Genomic DNA, 21,260 nt, shown 5'->3' with positions numbered 1-21,260 from the left:
CAAGTGTCCTTGCTTCCAGATGACGTAGGTCTCTGGAAGATCTCCTCCTATTCGGTTACAGGTTTCGGTAAGGTTGCTCAGGGTTCTCTCCGACATTTTTCCTTTCTGGAAATTGCGATACACCGCTTGCGATTTACTTACTATGACGGCTGAGTCCGTGCACGTGGAAAGGGCGATCGCGATCGCCACTTCCGCTGTGGTTGGGTCACTTGCGATAACCGCGGCGGTAGCTTGTTACTTGCCCTGGTCGTCTAGAGGCACTCACGGCAAAGGCTGAGGGCTCTTGTATTTTGCCGCATACGTATAAATCATAAGAGTGAGTGAGTGAAACAACTTTATTTGGTCCACTATAGACGTAAGCAAACTCAACGTCACCTGGCTAAGCCCACTCGGGCACCATCAGGCGAAACCTGACGGCCCTCTCGCGAGCCCTCTGGACTGCCAGGATTTGAGAGGTCTGATCCTGGGCCCTAATTAGCTTCATCATTTCCTTTTGGGTGAAAGGGGGACCGGCAGAGGCGCAGCCCCACACGACATGTTCGAACAAAAAAAAAGAGGCTTTCTTCTGTATCCGATACGGGGCATATGAAATTTTCAGTAGGGCCTGCCTTGAGCTTCGCTTCACAGCGAATCGGCTCAACCTCGGCCACATTTACTTCAGGTTTCGAGTGACAATCTGAGCACCCGCTGCCTCCCGAAGTCCCCGCGCATTCTGTACACAGCCAAGGCTCTGGTGACTTTACCGATCTCCAAGCGGGGTTCTACCTTCTGGGACCTGAGTTTATCGTGCAAAGAAGAGGTACGATGGCTAAATTGAAGCCGGATCGTTATGGCACATTGAGAATTCATCTTAGGATGAATGCTGAACATGCTAGTACTTTTCGAGATGTTTGACTCTAAATCCTGTTATGCAATTCACCGGTGTTCCACACATAGCTTTCACGGCCAGCAAGTAAGGAAGTCCTTCCGAGAAAATAAGAGAAACACGGATGCACTTATGCACAATCTTGAGGACGGGTTTTTTAAAATTTCTTCGAGTATCTGGACCTCTACTCGGCGGGTGCGTATTAAGCTGATTGTTGGTTTCAATTTGGTAATTGTAGTGTGTTCCCTGAACGAATCATTAGAACGTTAGTAACCAATTTCTGTATCAGTACTCAGATAAACTCTGATTAGTGCGTAATCCTCTGACGTCTGGCGGCATCGATAATGTGTGATAATGTGTGTGACCACTAATGCACAGTTTTTAAACATTACTTGAACTACTGGCAAAACATGTCGCTCAAATTAAACTGTGTGGTTTAACGCCCACGGCAGACGTCGTAGTGGAGCGCTCCGGAGTATTTCGTATGCCTAGGCTTCTATTAAAGGGCACGCAAAGCACGGCACACCGACGTGTGTGTATTTTACCCCGTTTCTTTCTTGTTTCTTTTTCATTTCGCCTCTATCTAAATGCACTCGGAAATAGAACCGACGGGCTTCTACTCGGTAGCAGTGCGTCATGGCCACTGACCCAAACTGCGAGGCGCGTCACAAACTAAACAAGTCATAGGCTGAAACACGATAAGTTTAATAAATATTCACGCGTCTAAACATTCCACCGAACAAGAAGGCGGGGGGGGGGCACCACAGACAACTTTGGAGGGGTACAATCTCCGTCCGAGGTGCGAACGAACGTCCTGATTGCTACTGGGGAATAGCAGCCAGCTGCGTAACCGCCGTCTGGGTGTCCAGGAAACCTCGCAGCTTGCTGTACGGTCTCACAGCGTACTTTTGCCACAGGCCCCGAACCTTGCCGCCGTAGACCACCTCGTCGGCGACTCGTGTAAGGCGGTCCGACGCTCCTTGACCCGTCCTGCTGGTGACGCAAGCGCAAGCCACAGTAAACGTCTCGTTCCTGAACAACACTTGTCCGGCGCCCTCAGCGTAAGCCACCTGGAGAATCTCCCGTATCTAAAAAACACGCGCACACAAGAAACGCATGGTAGCAGTGACGATGACGGCAAATCGACGTGTTTTTAGTTTTGCTTTCTTAAACTGAAACAATTCGAATGACGCTTGTGCGATTTCATCAGTACTAGCATCGGCCACTATTTTCATGTTTCCTTAACTTTTAAGCATTGTTTATGGATACGTAAAGCAGTGTCTACAGACTCGACCAACATCACTTGTAGTAGGCTGTTCGAGTTTAGCAGGACAGTACTTAAGTGCGTTCAAATGGCTTATTCTGCAGCTCCGTCCACTGTCCTATAGAAGCACTAACTCATGCTAATTCACTCAACCATGGCAGTTCACTCATTCACTTGGTAATGGTAACGGTAACAAGCATAGATTGCACACTGTGGTAGTAGCACCTACTGCAGCAACGTTTCGGGCATCTGGTCCCTTGTTCTGTTCCTTGTTCACAGAAGGGGAACACAGAAGAACCCGTAAGCTTAGATTTACGCTAACGTTGGAGACGCTGAGGCGGTTAAAATTAAGGCGGTGCTCTCGAAAGTTTTGACAGGTTGATCAATGGCAAAAGTGCAATCTTTGACCTTAGAGCTGGCACCACCACGATACATCGTCTATCATATCCCAGGTGTTAACGGGAAGATTGAAATCAATAGCCGAGCAGGCAGTAATTCGATCAACGATTCATGCGAGCCAATCAGTCAACGCACTTGCAGAACAAAGCACAGCAAATTTCTTTCGTCATCTTTCAGCGAGCACAAACCGCATCTGCTGAGTCATCCTCTCATAGGAAAACAACCCGCCAGTATATTGAAATGCTCATAACTGCTGAAATTTAGCATGAGTGTTTCTGCGTACTAATCTTTCACAAGAATATAGGCGATCAATAATTAAGTATGCTCCACGTTGGTCAGCTTTTCTTCAACGTTACGAGAAGCGAAAAAGACACGTCAAGTGTATTTCTAAAAAGGCGTTTTTCGTAACCCTGCACTTGCAGCGCCGAATAATACTCCTGCGATGCTCGACAGACTTGCTTACACACCGTTCGCCAAAGCAGGAACTTCCCTTTAATTTCAAGCCTGAAATAGTAATGTGAGGTAACAATAATATATTTCCATCAATATAAAGTTGACGGACGGGGTGAGAACGAGAGCGAGCACTCACTCTACCATTTCCTCATCCTCTGTACATCAGACGCAGGGCCAAGGGCAACATAACTAACATGGTGGAGCACAGTATTTCATGCGTGACCAAAAACGAACATACATACAAGACAACGAAAAGGAGAGAGAAAATATAAAATACAAGTGAAATATTATTTAACAGTATTACTTGTGAAATAGCAACATTTCAAGAGCAGAAAAATACATTAGCGGGCACACATTGGTGGATCCGAGTTGTAGCGACGGGTTTTAGAAGTTCGAAAATTAATTGAGAAATTTACAAAGGTGCGAAGACGTAATACCTTGAAGTCAATGCCTACAAGAAACAGTTTATCCAGTTGCGATGGTAACTGATTACAGATTCTTCGTGTTTCATAATTGGTTCGTGTGGGAGGAAGTTTCCAGTACTGTCTACGACGATAAGGGTGGTTCGACACACCTATAGGCACAAGGAAGCTAATTCTGAAATAGTGTACAAATGTCTCATGCGAAACTTCAACGCCCGTCAAAGACACCTACCTCTTGGCAGCGAAAATCGCCGAGCTGACTGCATCGACTGCCGGGACAGTTGCATCGCACCGTCGGCACGTCGGCCGGAATCCGGCCTGCCTGCACGTTCACACTCCGCCTGAACGGACAGGACGCCCGGTCTCCAAGCCGGGATGACAGTGGATCCGGAAGGCACATTGGTGGCCTCCGCCTGGGGAATAACAACACGTTGAACCTCGCGTCTGTGCCACCCCACAAAGCCAAAACAAGGACAATCGCAGACGCAGCCGAAGCCGTGGTCGCGGACAACATGGCGGTACTGGGGGCTGCCGACGCTTGATCGATATTGCCCGGCTGTCGTCCCGCTGTAGTGTACGCGTCGTCTCCAAACAGGTGCTCGAACGAAAGGGAGAGTGTGATTGTGAGAGGAAGTCGCAACGAAGCGCCGGGACGATAAGGAGGCGTTCATTCGGCGTTCTGAAGGCATCGGGGTCACCAGGCACGGAGAGACGGATTCCTTTCGAAGGCACGCCAGCGGTCTCTAGTCTGGCATATGAACGAGGCAATAGTAAGAGCTAAGGGTTTCGCGATCAGCGACCGTTCTTACCTCCCTATCTTCAGCTGCAGAACTATTCTTGAAAGAGCTGTGACTAAAAATATTCCAAGTGTAGTAAATTGCAGAGATTATTTACACTCATGCTTTATTTGCTATATATTCAAAGAGTTATGGATGTTCAGTTGTTGTTGTAAAGTAATTGCTGGAATAGATGTTTAGAAAAATCTGCTTGAAATGGTTGTAGTCGGTTGAACAACACAAACTTCTTTAGTTCCTGTTGTTTGCTCTGATAAAATCGAGAATGTCGTAAGACTCGACAAAAGTTGGAGCTCCAGCAGTCGATGCTTCTTGATGCAGGCGTACGAACACGCCAATATATTTCGCCCATATAGTTGCTTGCAATAATTAACAGACGGAACTGCGGTGCTGCGATCATTCAGCAACCATGCGAGTGATGAATACGGATTTTTCTTACCTCCGAACTTGTGGCATCAAGGGTTCTTGTGGCTTCTTCTATTACGCATTATCTGCCTTGACTGCCCTAAATTTCAAGGCAATCTATACATATTTGACATTCAGAAGGCAATAAGAATCCGCGAACACGCATAATCTCTGCTAATTCCAGCAGTTGACATAGATGCGCACTTTCTCGCACAAGATTGTTATAGAATGTTTTCATTCAAACAAGTTTCGGTAAATTAGCATCACGACTAATTAGGGCTGAAAAATTTGTGCGCGTGAACCGAAGAGCCCCTAATGCACCCCTGACGATATTTAACCCGGTAGTATAGCCGTGTACTACCACGATTTCCGTAAGGTCAAACTCCTTTAGGAAGCTTATCGCTCCATTAGTAAGAGCGAGTTCTCGCGTGACCGTGTGACACGGACATAAGAACGGAGTTCTTGACGCGCGAGGTTGTGTAGACCCGCTCCGGTCCACTTGGCTGGAATTCGGCATAGTACGGGCGCATAAAGGGCTAAAGAAAGGCCACACGCAAACCAATAAAGATTGCTTATCTCTAAGCTATGCGTTCGTGGCACGCAAGCGGCGTTATGACGCTGGCCGCGCATGCCACCATTTCTATATATGCAATAATGCCAATGTTCGTTATGAGAGCTCGAGAATTGCGTGACTAAAAGTCCGCAAGTTTCGCATTTTCGATGTAGAGAATAATTGGCTTTAGCCGGCTTCGTTGTATATGTGTTCGAAATATAAATAAGTAAATATATAAATAAATAAATAAATACAACAGGATTCTCACTAACGAATGCCCTATAACCGAATAGCAGAATTTTCCAGCTCCGCGGAATTTAGGGCTGCCGGGGATATTTTTTCTATTATCACTGTTCTGGAGTGGTGCTTTAACCATACGGTGACGTCCGATGACCCTAGCACCAAATTTCTCGAGAGTAGCCCACTGTCACCGTCAAACAAGGGCCGAAAATTCCACCCTACATTGGTGGCGCGCCGTGCCGACGATCTTGGAGGCTAAGTGGTAGTAAGAAATGTGGAAGTCGCCAAAACGCTCGTAGCTTATAGCGTCCTCGATCACCTTGCCCCGGGATTGCCCCGAAACCAGAATGGTGCGCTTTGCACCGCGGTGGTGGCGCACTGCGGAGGGTCAACATCGAGGACAAAACTGCCCCCCGTGCAGGTGCCTGCATGCAGTGCCACCATGCCCCTGGCGCGCAAAACGTGCGCGAACACGCGCGCGCGCGCATATTTGGTTGTTTACAGGTGCTGAGCATCCGCGGCAAGCTCGAACCTTGTCAAACTGCGTGCTCCAGCATACCCGGCTACAATCAAACACAAATGGATTTTATAATTAATGGCAAGAGACATCATGTGGCGATGTCTGTGGATGAAATGAACGATGTTCTGGCGAGTAAGTATTCGTTTTTAGCAACGTACGCGCGGGCAGCCGAGCGTATTGCCAGCAACACAGCGCGATGCGCTTCCGCGGCCTGCTCCCAGCAAGTTCTAGTAGCACAAATATGGGAAGCCACATATTTATACGAAATAATTTTTTACGCTTTACAGATCCGACAAAGCTGCATGCGTTGGTAGAGTCGATCACCGGCAGTGCGAACAGCAATGCGAAAGCCGATGGTCCGAGTGCAGTCGCAGGACCATCAGGAATTGCGAGCAGCAGCTTGTCTAGCAGCCCTGGCAAGTATTGCATTTCTTCGAGTTTTTCATAGACGTTCAAGTATGTCGCCCACCGAGCAGACTATAGTGTACGAGAAACGAGGCTCGTTACGAAATAAATATGATTGGCATTATGAAAGTATGCATGTCCACTAAAAAAAAAACCCTATTAGAAAATTTCTAACTGGAATAACTGGTCAAACACCAGTTGTGTTTTTGCCACCCATTGAACTCAATCATTTGAGCCCAATCGGTGCTTCCAAGTGGAAATAACTTTACCCAATAACACCAATAAATGGCACACCATCCTATTGGGCCCAAAGGAATACGCAATTGGATTCATGAGCCCAATCAGTTGACCGATTGGGTTCAACTGGTGCCAATAGGGCTCATTATTATTATTTTTTTGACTGGGTATGTTTAAGTCGACAGTTAGCTTTCTTTCACATGTATTGCCCTTGCCATTGTCACTTTTGTGGCTATTATTTCTTGGATGGTACTGACAGAGTCATTTGTACATTTATCTACGTGAATGAATTTGTTCTCTATTTACCAGATGCTGATGAAAGAAATGATCAGGACGCGAAGATTTCTCAAACAAGTGAATGGAGTGAAGGGGAAACAAAGGTCCTTCTGGACAAATTTTATGATTACTTGAGCCAAGTGGGCCCGATGAAAAGATTTAAGAACAAGAAGGCCATGTGGGCTGCAATTGCTCTAGATATAGAAGATGAAACAGGACACTGCAAAACTGCAGAGCAGTGCCAGAACAGATTTAAGACCATAAAAAAGAGGTGCTCTGAAGCAAAAACACAATGCAACCTCAGGTGCCGAGCCCACAGAAATACCCTTTGACAACGAATTGGCCAAGATTAAATCCATAGACGACAGTTTTGAGCCTGAGCTTTTGCGACCAGGAAGGGTTGAGTATAGATCAGAGAAGCAAAATGACACAGTTGCACCCAAAAGATCAAAACTAAGCATCCCGGAAATGATGTGGAAAATTCATGAAGATAGAGAAAAGCAGCGAGAACAACGACACAAAGAGAAGGTGGAGCTGTTGAAACACCTGCTGGGGGCACCAAATCAGTCTACAGTAGCAGCGTCTTCCTGGAGTCCGTAGTGTGCGACATCTGTACTTGGTCCTTGGCTAAAAGAACATAAAACTGCCCGGAGGATGAGATGCAGAGAATAGGAGAAGATGAGTGTGCATTTAGTCTACCTCTTACCTACGAAGCACGTCATTGTGCATTTTCCTTACCACCACTTAGGCAAAGGTAGCAATGCTGTGCAATGTGTTGTTGTGATCATCACATATTAAATCATATTGTATCCTCCATTTCACTTCTGTTCATAATACTTAATAAATACATTGAACGATACACCGTGTGAGTATTCATGATGTATTTTATTACAACTCACTGCGTCTGGCTCAAGACAGATGACAGAGAACCTAAGTAAGGTAAAGAATATTTATTTGTGGATCACTTGTGCAAAACAAGCTGCGAGAACAAGGCATGGTAAGGGTATGTTACGAATTGTGGTTTAGCAAACAAGAGAATATGAAAGTGCAGCACATAACCACGAGACTCTTGGTACTGATGCATGGAAATGCAGTGTACAGGTGGCCCTCTCTCAGCCATCCTTGGTCAACAGCAGCAAGTGCAGCTAGCATTAAAATGCAGCGTACACTCTCTCTTGCCTCCCACACTTCTGTGTTATTCTACATGTTAATTATAAGCAGACAATTTGTTGTAGCCTACTACTTACAAAAAACCTGCCGGCACAATATCTTTGAAAATGATAAAGTCCTTAAATGCTCTAAATATTTGTTTTGACAGCTTCCTTCATTCATCTGTTATCTAAGCAGGACTACTGTTACCACTACGAAAAGCCACCATAATTTAATAAGATATTATATTCAATTGCCTGCATTATTCTCGTGTTACATGCTAATATCAATAATGTAAAATTGCCACTAGAAAATAATAATATGAACCTGCAATGAACCCTCATTTTTCTTACGGCCAGGAAAGAGGTATGGAAGACATTATGAAGCTAAACCGAAAGAATATATGAACAGCCAGATTCAGTACTAAATAGTCGCGGCTCACTGAATGGTCTGAAGGTACCGTACAATTTGCTTCCGTTTTTTCTCTCCTAGCTGCTTCAGCACTTTTTCTGTTTTTGAGTCTACAGAAGCTAGCATTTCAATCGGGTTTGGCCTGCTGGCATTTGTGGTACCCACATCCTCACAGTCAAGGCCACTGTCCCCTCCTTCAATGCACATGTTGTGGAGTACGCAGCATGCAAGAATGAACAATGTGGCCTTCTTTACTGTCCAGAATTCCAAGTACAAAAGTTGCCTGAAACGTCCTTTCAGCAAGCCAAAAGCATTTTCAATGCGTACTCGTGTTTGGCTCAAGCGCAAGTTATATTTTACACATTCAGGGGTCAGGGAACCATAGTCCCTGAATGGTGTCAGGAGATATTCTCGGAGTGGATAGGCAGCATCACCAAGCAGATGATACTTGCCTTCACAAACTCCTGGCAGTTTATCTAAAGCAAAACTGCGCTTGAATGTGTCAGCGTCGTGCATCTTGCCTGCGGGACCAAGGAACACATCCACAAACTTGCGATCAGCAGTGCAACTTGCCTGAACGCCGTATGACTTCTTGTCATGCCTGTTTGTATATGTTGAAGCGATCTTCTCGGCTGGACACCTCGTTTCTATGTATGTCCCGTCAATACATCCCAAGACATTTGGAAAACCTGAAATCTGAAGCCAGTGAAACATTAATGGGTTTTGAATTTACCTTCCCAGTTACTTTCTCTAGCATGCTGAAATACCAATATTAACTATATTTAAAGACACAATATGCAGAAAAATGTTGCTAAAATGTGTGGGAAGAACTACAATATGGCCAGTCATACAGGGAGAGAAAATTAACGCTGGGTAAATGCCTTACCTGTGATTACAGTATGCACAGGTAGAGCTCACCAGAGAATAAAAGCAGTGGGTGACTAAAAAGCGAACACGGCGAGACTGTTGCCATAAAACGTGTTAGCCTGAGGATGGATTAGAATTAAAAGCATGCAGGGCAAAGGAGGGATTAAACCTTGCACTTAAAATACAATTCCTTCATATTATTCCTTTTTTTTCATATATTCTCAATTCGACTTCATATGCAGTCCCCAACAGACACGTAGAGCATTTGTCAAAATTTAACAGCCCAGGCATGGTTTGTTTGTAAGCCATGTTCTTAATGGTAGCGCATTTGTGAAAGAGGAGAGAACTAGGGCCTCTCTCACCGAGATTTCGAATGCTGCGGGATGCATAACAAGCAGCAAACAGCGGTCCAGAAACAAACTCCTCTGGATTCTAATATTAAAAAAAAAAAGGTTTAAATAAACTGCCCCATAAAAGCATTTATGACAACACCGTCGCCTTACTTCTTCGAACTCGGCGCTGGCTGCTCTTTTTTTTTTTTTTCAGGCGTGTCTGGGAAGCGCTTCACATGTGCGCGCTGATGCTGTCCAAGAAGCCCGCCACATGTTCGATAATTCCATTCACAGTGCTCTCCGCCATTCCAAACATGACGGCGACGGCTCGCTCGGTAGTCTTATTTCCTGCAAACCTGACGAAGTAAACATGTAACTTGTCACGCATGCAGGTGCCTGACTAAAATTATTGAGAAACAAACAGGGACAAACGACTCACCACAGAAACGAAAGAACGTGCTCCTCAGCCGATTTTTGCGCATGTGGGCCTCCATGATGCTTTGGATAAAAACTGGAGTTCTCGTAATCCGCAATCAGACGGTAGCAGACGCTCCTGCTTACCCGGAAATGCTTTCGGAACGGCAAGTAAACGACACAACACCTCACATGGCGGTGGCATTACACAATGCTTTGGCAGCAGTAAACAACTGCAAATAGACAGGCTCCTTACTCTGGTGTCGTCGAGGCGCCTGACGACCCGTTCAACGAACCTGTCCACTTTCGGCCGCTCTTCACCACATTGTTTTTGGACGAGGTCGATCAGCATGTGGTCTTCGCTGTCAGACGAACTTGAAAAAAGCTCATCGATTGCGGCAACTAGCAGCGCTTTCTCTCTCATTGGCGACATCTCCACTAGCAAGCTCCGTCAACTCCGTTGCAACCGCAGCCATGCCGCACCTACCGGACCAGAGCGCCCGCGGTACTGCAGTCGGCATGCGCGCGCGCGCGCAGCGCGTCCCGCAGTGCTTGCTGGGATTGCACCCCGGCGCACCGCAGATTTTCTCGGTGCGAGACGGGGCAACAAAAAACCGCTCCAACAGGGTGCGCTTCCGGTGATCGAGGATGGTCGGTGCGCACCGGTGCGGTTGATCGAGGATAAAAGTGCGCACCAAGGCGCTCCGGTGCGCACCGGTTCGGGTGATCGAGGACGCTATTAATAACGCAAAACTGTGATAAACCGATTCGCGCAATTTAGAGTCCCGCACCCACATAGCTGTAGCCGGGCATTGCGTTGCGGATCGTATTGCGAGTCTATGTCGATGACAATGACCAACTGGAAGTACCCATTGTCGTGCTAGAGCTCCCGACAAAAGTTCGCTTTCCCGGCATGCGGCTGAAGCCGGGCGCCGAGCGAATTGGCCGGGCCCGACGGCGAGTCGTGTTCGGTTTACATCCGGTGGTTCCGCCGCAGCGGCGCCGAAGAACCACTTCACAGGTATCGCCTGATGCAGCTGCCTCTCGTCCATTCGTCGGAATTCGCACAGCAACCCGCGGTGGGTCCTGAATGGAGGAGTTCGAGCCGATGGCAACTGCAATGACTCCTGGGGTTATAAAAGCCCGAACCACGGGACGACGACGACGACAGCAAGCAGAGGCGTGCTCCCGTTTCTCACCGCACGCTTTAGTCCGAGTCCATTATGCCCCGGCCTCTGAGCCGTTCATGTAACGCCCTTGTACATACTGCATATAAATGTTTCGTTTAAGCACCGTCGCCTTGGATCCCCCTTCGCAACAGTGGCGGCGGCGTTGAGACGTCTCCGTCACAACAGTTGGCTGGCAGCTGCGGGATCGACCGGCGTCAGCTACCCCGGCGCGGTGAGTGCTTGATGTCTTCCCCTCAGTTCACCAGACTTCTCTAGCACAGGTTATCGTAGTTTAGAGTAGGGCTGTGTGAAGCAATGTGGAGAGCTTTGAGTGTTTCAGACCTAGTGAGAGTTTTGAAACAAAAGCTAGTGCCGAGGGAATAAACAAGACAGTGTAAAGAATTGCTTGCGCGTGTCACGCTAGTAGCTCGATAGTAGTGAACGGCAAGGGAATTCTAACAAGGTCAAACGGCAAGAGGCCACTGTGGTCGATGGAGAATTTCGGGTAAAGGAACTCATCGAAGTATGTGAGGAGCTAGGCCTTACCGTAGGCCGTGCGAAACGAAAGCAAGCCATTCTTGAAATCATGAAGAACGAGAACGTAACGGCTAAGGAGGCCAATAAGGCCGGGACTACGATCAAAGAGCGCCGTGAGCATGAGGTCGAGGAATTCGAGAGGCAGGAGCGTGTACGTAAAGAGGAAGCCGATAGAAAAGAGCGGCTCGCGACAAAGAGGTTGGAGTTGGAGCTTGGGCAGTCCTCGTCGGCGGTAGCTTTAGCGACAGTTCAGGCGAGCGGTCCAAGAATTCGGGACCAACTGCCGCCGTTCGTAATTGGCGAAGACATGGCAAAGTATCTCGTCAAGTTCGAGCACGCTTGTGAGCGAAACGACATCGAGAGGTCTCTTTAGGGAAAGAGCCTGTTAGCTATGCTTCCTGGGGATGCATCTGACGTGATAACGTGCCTGTCAAAGGAAATGAGGCGTTTGAGAGATACGATGATATCAAAGAGGCTCTATTGAGGAAGTATAGATTGTCACCCAAGGCTTTCCGGCAAAGGTGCCGGTTCGCAAAAAAAAGGGCAGTGAGTCGCACATCGACTTCGCATTCCGCCTTAAGGCTGACTTGATTGAATGGCTTAAGGGCGAAGTTCATGACGATTCAGATTAAGTGGTAGAGTGCGTAGAATTAGAGCAATTCTACCGTTGCATCGAAGATGACGTCAGGCTCTGGCTGCTGCATAAGCTTCAAGAAGTAAAGCTGAACAAGGCAGCAGAGCTAGCTGAGGAGTACTATATCCGCCGAAGCTTGCATAATAGGGCCGTGCGAGTGGTAAAAGCGGAGAGGAAGGACGCTTTACAAAGCCCGATGAAAGGAAACCGTTCGCGTATCGCAGTTTTCGAAGGACTCATCTCCTCTGAAGAAACTGAGCGGAAAGGGTTAAATGAATCGCAAAAATCAAACGATGATGCCAAGCAGCGCGCGGATGCCGCACGTTCATTTGAATCGCGGAAGCCGCAAATCTGCTACAACTGCAAAAGGGAAGGGCACATCGCGGCAAACTGCAAACAGAAGGTTGCGTTTGCAACGATTCGAGAAACAAAAAGGAACATGTGGTTCTTGGAACCCTATATGCAGGAGATAAACGTTAACGGTAAAAAATGCCGAACACTCCGGGACTAAGCAGCCACTATGGACGTGGTGCACTCTTCACTAGTTTCTCCGAACGACTTCACAGGAGAATGCGCGTGGATAAGAGAAGTTGCTGTGGAGCAGTGTGCTTGCTTACCGATCGCTACGGTGATCATTGAAGGCACTTTTGGTAAGCTCAATACCGAAGCGGCCTTGTCTGCAGCCCTCCCCCAGAGCCTTTTCCTTATCTCTTCTCTAACAGCTCGGAGCAGCTCCTAAAAGAACAAGGAAAATCGTTCTTTGCCAGCTTGGCGTGCATGGCCCTTAAGCCTGTTTCACGTGCAAGCGATTGAGCGAATGGAGCGAACAGCGGCGCGGCGCTGCAAAGCCTTACGCGAGGTTTCGTTTCTCATGCATTGCCGCCGCGCGTTTTACGCCGCTGCTAATAGCAATGTTGCTGGCAAAAAAACACGGGACTTTCAGTCAGTTTCGGTAGTTTGTGACTACCAACAAAAGCATTGCTTTGTCCCTGCCTCTAAAATTTTTATTTTATAAATACATATCCTGCGCTTACCAGTTGAAAAGCTCTCTTGGCATGTTGCCCGTAGCATGTGTAGCAAGTGAAAAACATCGTCCTATGCGCAGGCTTTCCCGCACTAGTCCTCCACTGGTCACGTGTCAAGGCGGGCCGTTCCGAAGCGGTGTTGCCGCTCTGCCGCTGCGATGAAATTCCAACTTGCCGGAACCTCACCGCTCCCGCCGTTGGTGCTCCCGCCGCCGCTCGAAACAGGAGGAGGAGGAGGAGGAGGAGAAACATTTCTTTAAAAAAAAAAAAAAAAGAAGGAAAGTACAAGCAGATGTCTTTCTGCTTGTGCGGGAGGCGCCCTTAGTCCAGGGCTCCTGCGGCTCTTGCTGTCTCCCGGGCCCGCCGCACCAGTTGCTGCTGGTTACGAGGGTCCGAACTAGTCAGCACGGCCTCCCACTGCTCGGGTGTGGGATTGGGTACTTGCGGGGCCGCCTTCACGTTGGGGCACGCCCATGTGGTGTGATATAGGGAGGCGTAATCATTACAAAGGGGACATTTGTATGAATATAGTGTAGGCTGGATTGCGTGTAGTCTGCTTAAATGTGGGTATGTATTGGTTTGTAGTTGTCTCCATGTTACGGCGTCTTCACGTGAGAGGGTCTTGTGTGGAGGTGGGTATTGTCGTCTGTTCAATCTGTGGTGTTGTAGTATGGCGTTGTATTGTAAAGGTACGGGCTCCATGGATGCGTCCGTATCCCTCTCTTGTGGCGCCCGGGAGGCATGAGCTCGGGCTACAGCGTGCGCACGCTGATTTCCACGGAGGGACTCGTGTCCTGGAGTCCACACTATTTCAACGTCCGGGAATGCGGAGGCCTGTTTGAGGAGTCAGTGGGCGATTGAAGATATTCGACCTCTCGCGTAGCTACGGCAAGCTGCCTGGGAGTCGGTAATAATTGTGATCTACTCGTTGGGCAGACTAGAGGTGATGGCCAAGGCGATGGCTGTCTCCTCCGCTACGAGGGCGCTGGCAGTGCGGACAGTCATCGAGACCACCTCTTGTAGGTTATAGTCGACAACGCTGGCCGTCATGGCTGCTTTTTGGGGGTACTGCGCGGCATCTGTGTATAGTGTGGTGGGGAGACTGCCATATCTTGTCTGTAGAGCTTTTGCGATCGGCATGATGTTCCGGGTGCATGCTTCTGGGGATAGGGGCTACCTTGATGTGCTCTCGGAAGTTGGGGGCCAGATGGATTGCTTGTTCGTGGCCTTTGCTGTGTGTGGGGTAGCCTAGGCGCGCTAGGACTGTTCTTCCTGTTGGTGGGAGGGCTAGTCGTTCTCGTTGACTTGTGAGGTGGGCGTCTATAATTTCTCTTATAGTATTATGGACTCCTAGGCCTTCAAGCTTGAGTGTCGCTGTTCCTGGGGGTAGGCCGAGCGCTTGCTTGTAGGCTTTCCGAAGAAGTACGTCTAATTGATCTATCTCCTTGGGAGTGAGGGGCAAGTACGGGGAAGCGTAGGCAATGCGGCTGATTATCAGGGCCTGGACGAATTGTATTATGTCGTCTTCTTTCAGTCCGTATTGTTTGGTGGTGTTACGGCTGACCATTCGCATGATCTGGAAGGTGGTCTGCTTGAGACGTTGGATGGTGTATGCGCCTCCGCCGTCCTGTTGTATGTGGAGTCCGAGAATGCGGACGCGGTTTACTGTGGGTATTTCTTTGTCATCGAGGGTGAGTGTGATGTTTGGTAGTTCATTGAGTTTTCTTCGGGATTTCTGTCGAACGACCAATAGTTCTGACTTCTCGGGGGAGCACCGGAGACCACTTGTTTTTGCGTATTGCTGGACGACGTCGGTCGCTTGTTGAAGGGCGTCTTGTTTCTCTCCTTCGGAACCAGCGGTGGTCCAGATAGTGATGTCATCGGCGTATATTGCATGCCTGATTCCTGGTATTGCGTTGAGTTTGTCAGGTAATTTCACCATAGCAATATTGAAAAGGGTGGGTGATAGAACAGCACCTTGTAGGGTTCCTGTGTTGCGGGTAGGTAACGTCGCGGTTCTGAGTGAAACAGATTTCTGCGGCGTGGCGGCAGGATTCGCGAGCATTTTCGCTTGCACGTGTAACAGTCTTTACATGATCGCAAGCGCGAAAGCTCACGCAGAAACTTGATACTGCACCAGAGAGTGAGATAACAACAGCGGCCAAGCAGCGTAACCCGAGCAGTCAGTCGACCGGGCTGGAGAACTCCCGCAGTAGTGTAGTCGAGCCGTCTGCTGCAGAATAGGGTTACATCATCCCCACCGGCGGAGAAACCGAGCCGGCGCCGTTGGGCGAGGTGAGCTCGACGTTGACCCCAGTCTCTGACAGCTGGCATGAGCTACTGAACGTTGACCGAGCGACGTTCATTTGAGAACAGCGGGGGGATATCTCGATAAAGGACTTGCATGATAATGTGAAACAGGGAACAGCGAGAAAGAATGTTTCATTCCATGAGAAATCTGGCTTGTCGTACCGCAGTTATACGGATGTACAGGGTCGTAAGTACGAGCAGCTTTTAATCCCTTTAAAGTATCGCCGTCAACTACTGGACCTCGCGCACGAGAACGCGTGGGCAGGGCACCTCGGCTTGAAGAAGACGAAAGCTTGACTTGCCCAAGACTACTACTGGCCTCGTTGTTGGAAGGATATTGAAGAGGTTGTGCGCTCTTGCGATACACTTCAAAGGGTCGGCAAGAGTACTGACAAATGGAAGGCGCCAATGAAATTGGTACCAGTCATAACTGAGCCTTTCCGTCGGCTGGTAAACGAATTAGTAGGGCCACGCCCCGAGTCCGAGAACGGATGTCGACAGATTTAGCTGCCCTGTGTGTCGCAACGAAGTTTCCGCGCTCCTTGATGCGTTCCTTTCTATATTCGCTTGAGTCGGATTTCCTTCGGAAATTCAATGTGATAATGGTAGCATCTTCACTAGCTGCCTAACCTCTACCTCCCTGGAAAGGTGCGGAATCAAAGTGTTCCACAGTTCGATCAATCACGCGCAATCCAATCCAGTAGAGCGAATGCATTCAGTGTTGAAACGAATATTGAGAGCTCTTTGCTTTGAGCGGAAACGTGATTGGGAAGCATGCGTTCCAGCCGCAATGTTCGCTTTGAGATCTGCTCCCCACGAGAGTACAGGCTTCAGCCCAGCGGAGCTTGTATACGGTCGGAGTTTAAGAACCCCGCTGCGCGTGCTACGAGAGGCTTCGGAAGGCTACGATGAGGACCCAAATGTAGTTGCGTACGTTCTTAACTTGCTTCAGAGGCTCGGAAGAACTAAAGACCTTGTCGAGAGCCACCTTAAGGCTGCACAGGCATTGCCGAAAATGTACTACGACCGGTCAGCAAGGAAGCGTATCTTTGAAGCGGGTACCCAAGTGATGTTACTGCGGCCTTCTAAGAAAAGTAAACTCGAGGTTCATTGGAAAGGGCCAGCGAAGGTTGCGTCGAAGCTTTCTTATACAAACTACGAAGTGAAACTAGGCAAATGACCGAACAAAATCTACCAGAGCAATTTCATGAAACCACACATACAGCGTCACGCAGTGGTGAACGTAGTTTTGAGTGTCCAGGACGACGAAAGTACGGAAATCCTGACCACTGCGGACATTAAGGAAGGTAGTCCGAATGTCCCGCTGGAACAATCAAAGTTATAACCTCCTCTAAGCGAAGCCCAAAAGGAGGACTTGACAAGAATTGCTTCTGCGTTTGAAGAAGTCTTTTCCGATCGGCCCAGAAAGACGACGCTAATTGAGCACGACATTGAACTAACGTGCGAAGAGCCGATACGTAGTAAGCCGTATCGTTGTTCTCCCCTACAGAAACGGATTATAGCAGATGAGATTCAGCGCATGTGTGACCTAGGAGTCATTGTGCCGAGTGAGAGCGACTACACCTTGCCTGTAATACTAGTCGAAGTACCGGAAAAGGATCCCAGGCCGTGAATCAATTATCGACGCATCAGTGCGATAACCCGAGATCAAAACTATCCGATACCGAACCTCGAGGAAAGGGTGGAGACGGTATCGAAGTCGAATTACATATCCACGCTAGACCTTGTGCGAGGCTATTGGCAAGTCCCCCTCACAGAGCGGGCCAGTCGCTACGCTGCGTTCGTGTCCCCAAGCGGAACGTTCCGCCCAGTCATGTTGAGTTTTGGGCTCAAAAACGCACTGTATTGTTTTTCCAGCCTAATGGATCAAGTGCTTCGTAGCCTGTCTGAGTACGCACTCCCTTACCTCGACGATGTCGCCATCCTTTCAAACACTTTGGTCGAGCATATGGAGCACTTACGAGTCGTGCTGAGCAGGCGGAAAGAAGCGGGTCTTACGGTAAAACCTGTGAAGTGTCACCTTAGTTGCGCCGAAGTGACTTATCTGGGGCATGTGGTCGGGCGCAGCCGACGAAGACCGTTTGAAATCAAAGTAGCCGCGGTCGTGAACTACCCCCGACCAACCATTAAGTTTGAGATAAGGGCCTTCCTAGGCTTGGCTGGATATTACCAGCATTACGTGAAAGGTTACTCTGCGCTTGCTTGTCCTCTAACTGACGCACTTAGAAAGTCTGAGCCAGTGAACGTGCAATGGGACACGGCAAAAGAGAACGCGTTTCAAATGCTGAAACAAGCCTTGAGCGAAAAACCAGTTCTAATCGCGCCAGACTTTTCAAAAGGTTTTTTGATCCAGTGTGATGCGAGCGACCGTGGTATGGGAGCGGTGCTATGCCAAGGGGATGACAACGGCCATGAACGGCTAGTTTTGTACTTGAGCCGTAAACTAACTTGCTGAGAAGAGGCTTACAGTACCTCTGAAAAGGAATGCGCCTGTGTCGTGTGGGCCGTGGAAAAATTGGCCTGCTACATTGCCGGTTCCAAGTTTGTGCTGGATACCGACCACTGCCCACTGACTTGGTTAAATAATATGTCGTCTAAAAGCGGCCGTTTGTTAAGGTAGAGTATGACGCTCCAGCAGCACAATCTCGTCGTTCGCTATAAAAAAGGAAAGTTGAACGCGAACGCAGACGCATTGAGCCGTGCGTTCTAAACACTGCTGCCTTCGAACTCTTCGTGACTTTCATTTCGTTAGTTCACGAAACGCTAATTGCGTCGTTATTAGCTGATGGCAAAATTTAGACACCTCATTTGCAGCCTTATCTTAGTGTTTTCTGACCAAGTGATTTCAAGAAAACCAAAATTTTGTTTTGTATCGTAAACATTACCTGTCATGTAGTGACACATTGTTTGTGCCGCTCTTGAGAGTTCTGTATGCCACATGTATCTCTTGTCGAAGAGCGAACTAAATTGGGACAGAGACAAACCTAGAAGAATTTCGACACGTTTGAGTCTGGTATTCCGACGGGTGACAAAACGGCACTCGCTCGTGTTGGGGCTGCGTGTCCATTATGCCCCGGCCTCTGAGACGTTCATGTAACGTCCTTGTACATACTGCATATAAACGTTTCGTTTAATCACCGTCGCCTTGGATCCTTCTTCGCAACAGTGGCGGCAGCGTTGAGACGTCTCCGTCACAACAATACGTACAGTCAACGCGCGGTCGCCGCGATAGAGTCTCCCGAACCGGTTTCTTGCGTGAAAGGTCGGCAATCGCCGAGCGCGAACTGTGTGAAATATGTTCTTATAGTGGGTGGTCTGTAAAACCAAATGGTGCATAACAGAACGAAGCCTCAATGCGTGCAGCCATCGCACGTGTTCACGGCGAGCAACAGCGCATCTGTATGCATGTCCGCGCACAATGGTTTGCTATCGCTTTGAGCGCGTTTTCGCACCAGGCCGTGAGCTTTAGGCCGCAGCATATGAGCATTTCCCAGAACACTAGCAACCATTGTTGCGCGGGCGCGATCAGAACTGTTCAAAAATAATTTCGTTACAGAGACTTCGACGCCTACGGCGATTGTGATGTGTCGTCGCGACGATTCAATCCTCTTTTGTTTTTTAAATTCTTGGACATTTCGATATTATTTCTCAAGTTGCGTCGCACCGTATGGTTATCGGTCTTCTCAGCGTGCGACTTGCTCTGCTTCTTTTTTGTAATCCAGTGCATTAATTCGTAACACAAACATGACCATATGCCATGCCTGTCTTTAATATGCGTCTTACCGCTCCCTTTCCGTTCCAGACAACTTGCCAGTATCCAGGATCAACAAGTTTATAGACCAAACCGTCCTGACATTAGCCGGGTAGCGGGCGCGGGCGAGCGTCTCAGTGCGCGGTTTCTGCTACTCACCGAACATCGCGCAGTCCCGGCGCCGTAGCAGAAATCTTCCTCACGTGTGTGCTTGCTGCATGCGCGAGCTGTAGCCGATGGCTGTCTGCCGGTTCTAAATTTCGCCAGCCAAACTTCACGCAGCTCCTTGCCCTGCGGGTACGTGTGAATAAGGCTGACACCGGGATCTGTTGCGTACGTCCGGCACTGCGGCACCAAGCAGTAGCCTACCATGCTGCACGCCTCCAAGGACAGCCACTACCTATTATAGTAGTTTCAAATGTTGTCAAGCAGACACCCAAGGCGGTAAAGCCGCACCACTTAATCAGAACCGCGGGGCAGGTGTGACTTCACCTTTCGTTTTCAGCTCACTTCAGCGCTTCCACCGACGCGTCCACGTGATCCCTCATGCCGCGTCACAACGACGGTGGCGCCAGCTTTTCCAGTGGTGGAGCTCGAGGCCAATAGTGATCGATCCGAGCTCTGCGCAAGGAAGAAACAAATTTTAAGGGAGGTATCGAGTTACGAAGAAACAACTCCAAACGCAAGCGGAAAAACGTGAAACCCGTTCAGGCACAATCACTTTGTCCTTAGTCAAACAGCTACGCTAAATTTCAGTTCATTTGCTCCGCCGTACGCTGCTCGAGGCTCCAGACGAACGTGCTCAACCCTACACCTTACGAGTTTCGTAAATTGTTGTATTCTACAGCTGTTTTATTTTTGTTTACGTTTCCAAATACACTAAAGATTGTTTCTTACTGCAAAGGATTAATTTGTTAAATACAGGAGCGCTTGAAAAAGAACTAACGTCTGCTACCGGTATGCGCTTGTGTTTACTAAGTGTTTGCGAAAATACAAATATATGCCTTCATGCCCGTGAGCATTATCAAGGCTAGTAACGACATACTGACCTTTACAGAGCCTGAACCTCCACGTACTACGGCGTTAACGCAGTGCGGCGCGCCCTTGATTGCAGTCGTTTGCAGGCAGAGCAATTCGACGCGGACCATGGTGTCTCTAATGGAATAGTAAGCTGTTGGGCTAGGTGGTTTGACATGAGTTTTGCAAAGGGGAGCGCCGAAGTGTTGCGGAAAAAGGAGACGTGGACAGGAAAGACGCTCACTTGCAACTAAGTATATTTTCAGAGACAAAACGATCTCACGCAACCTAAAAAGGATCGGGGAAAAACGTGGCCTTGACCTCGTCTTCCCAGTTCCTCTCAAGCTTTCTCGGTTGTGAGCCCTTGCAAGATGGCCATAAGAAGAACAGGGCCTGTGAAAAGAAACACACGAAACCGCTCGCTTCCTGTGCTGCCGAAGTGGTACATAAGATACCGCAAAACTGGGGGATAGTTACATTGGGCAGACGGGGCGCTGTCTAAATGACAGGCTAAGAGAACGTTCTTCATTCTTAAAGGCCCTGAACGACTCCACGCACCTTGCTGCGCACTGCAAAGATTGTGGCTGTAAGCCAATTTTCGATGAAACCGAGATTAAATGCAGATCCAAAGGCAGACTCGAAAGGGAAATTCTCGACGCAGGCCAGATTCGCGCTCATGCTAACCTTTGCATTAGTGCCCCGTCAGTGTATCTGAAGGATAAGGAATTTCCGTTCCTTGCCCTTGGCTGAAGTTTGTACACCGCCTCCTTTGTCACTCCTCCCCCCCCCC

The 21,260-nt window shown here is 48.6% G+C and overlaps 1 protein-coding gene and 1 long non-coding RNA gene across 4 annotated transcripts; both read right to left on the bottom strand.

Annotated features, from left to right (window-relative positions):
- Positions 1-1,546: 1,546 nt before the first annotated feature.
- Positions 1,547-20,058, bottom strand: LOC126528581 (uncharacterized). Of its 3 annotated transcripts, none has more exons than XR_008611816.2 (3): positions 19,946-20,058; positions 3,636-3,816; positions 1,547-1,953 (listed from the first exon to the last, which is right to left on the bottom strand). It is a non-coding gene; the product is annotated as an uncharacterized lncRNA (long non-coding RNA). The 3 variants fall into 3 exon arrangements; XR_011890009.1 differs by lacking the exon at positions 19,946-20,058 and adding an exon at positions 10,263-10,503; XR_011890008.1 differs by lacking the exon at positions 19,946-20,058 and having other exon boundaries at positions 3,636-5,809.
- Positions 5,814-9,540, bottom strand: LOC126528148 (putative nuclease HARBI1). Its single transcript, XM_050176015.2, has 2 exons — positions 6,864-9,540; positions 5,814-6,328 (listed from the first exon to the last, which is right to left on the bottom strand). Exon 1 carries the CDS (start codon positions 9,105-9,107, stop codon positions 8,421-8,423), a length of 687 nt encoding a protein of 228 aa, XP_050031972.1. The 5' UTR covers positions 9,108-9,540; the 3' UTR covers positions 5,814-6,328; positions 6,864-8,420.
- Positions 20,059-21,260: the final 1,202 nt, after the last annotated feature.

The sequence above is a fragment of the Dermacentor andersoni genome, chromosome 9, assembly GCF_023375885.2.
Source record: "Dermacentor andersoni chromosome 9, qqDerAnde1_hic_scaffold, whole genome shotgun sequence".
NCBI classification, from domain to species: domain Eukaryota; kingdom Metazoa; phylum Arthropoda; class Arachnida; order Ixodida; family Ixodidae; genus Dermacentor; species Dermacentor andersoni.
This window is presented reverse-complemented; position numbering and strand designations above follow the sequence as displayed.

Excerpts from the sequence above, each read along its gene's own strand:
- LOC126528148 (XM_050176015.2), bottom strand. The coding sequence starts at position 9,107 with ATGTTTCACTGGCTTCAGATTTCAGGTTTTCCAAATGTCTTGGGATGT.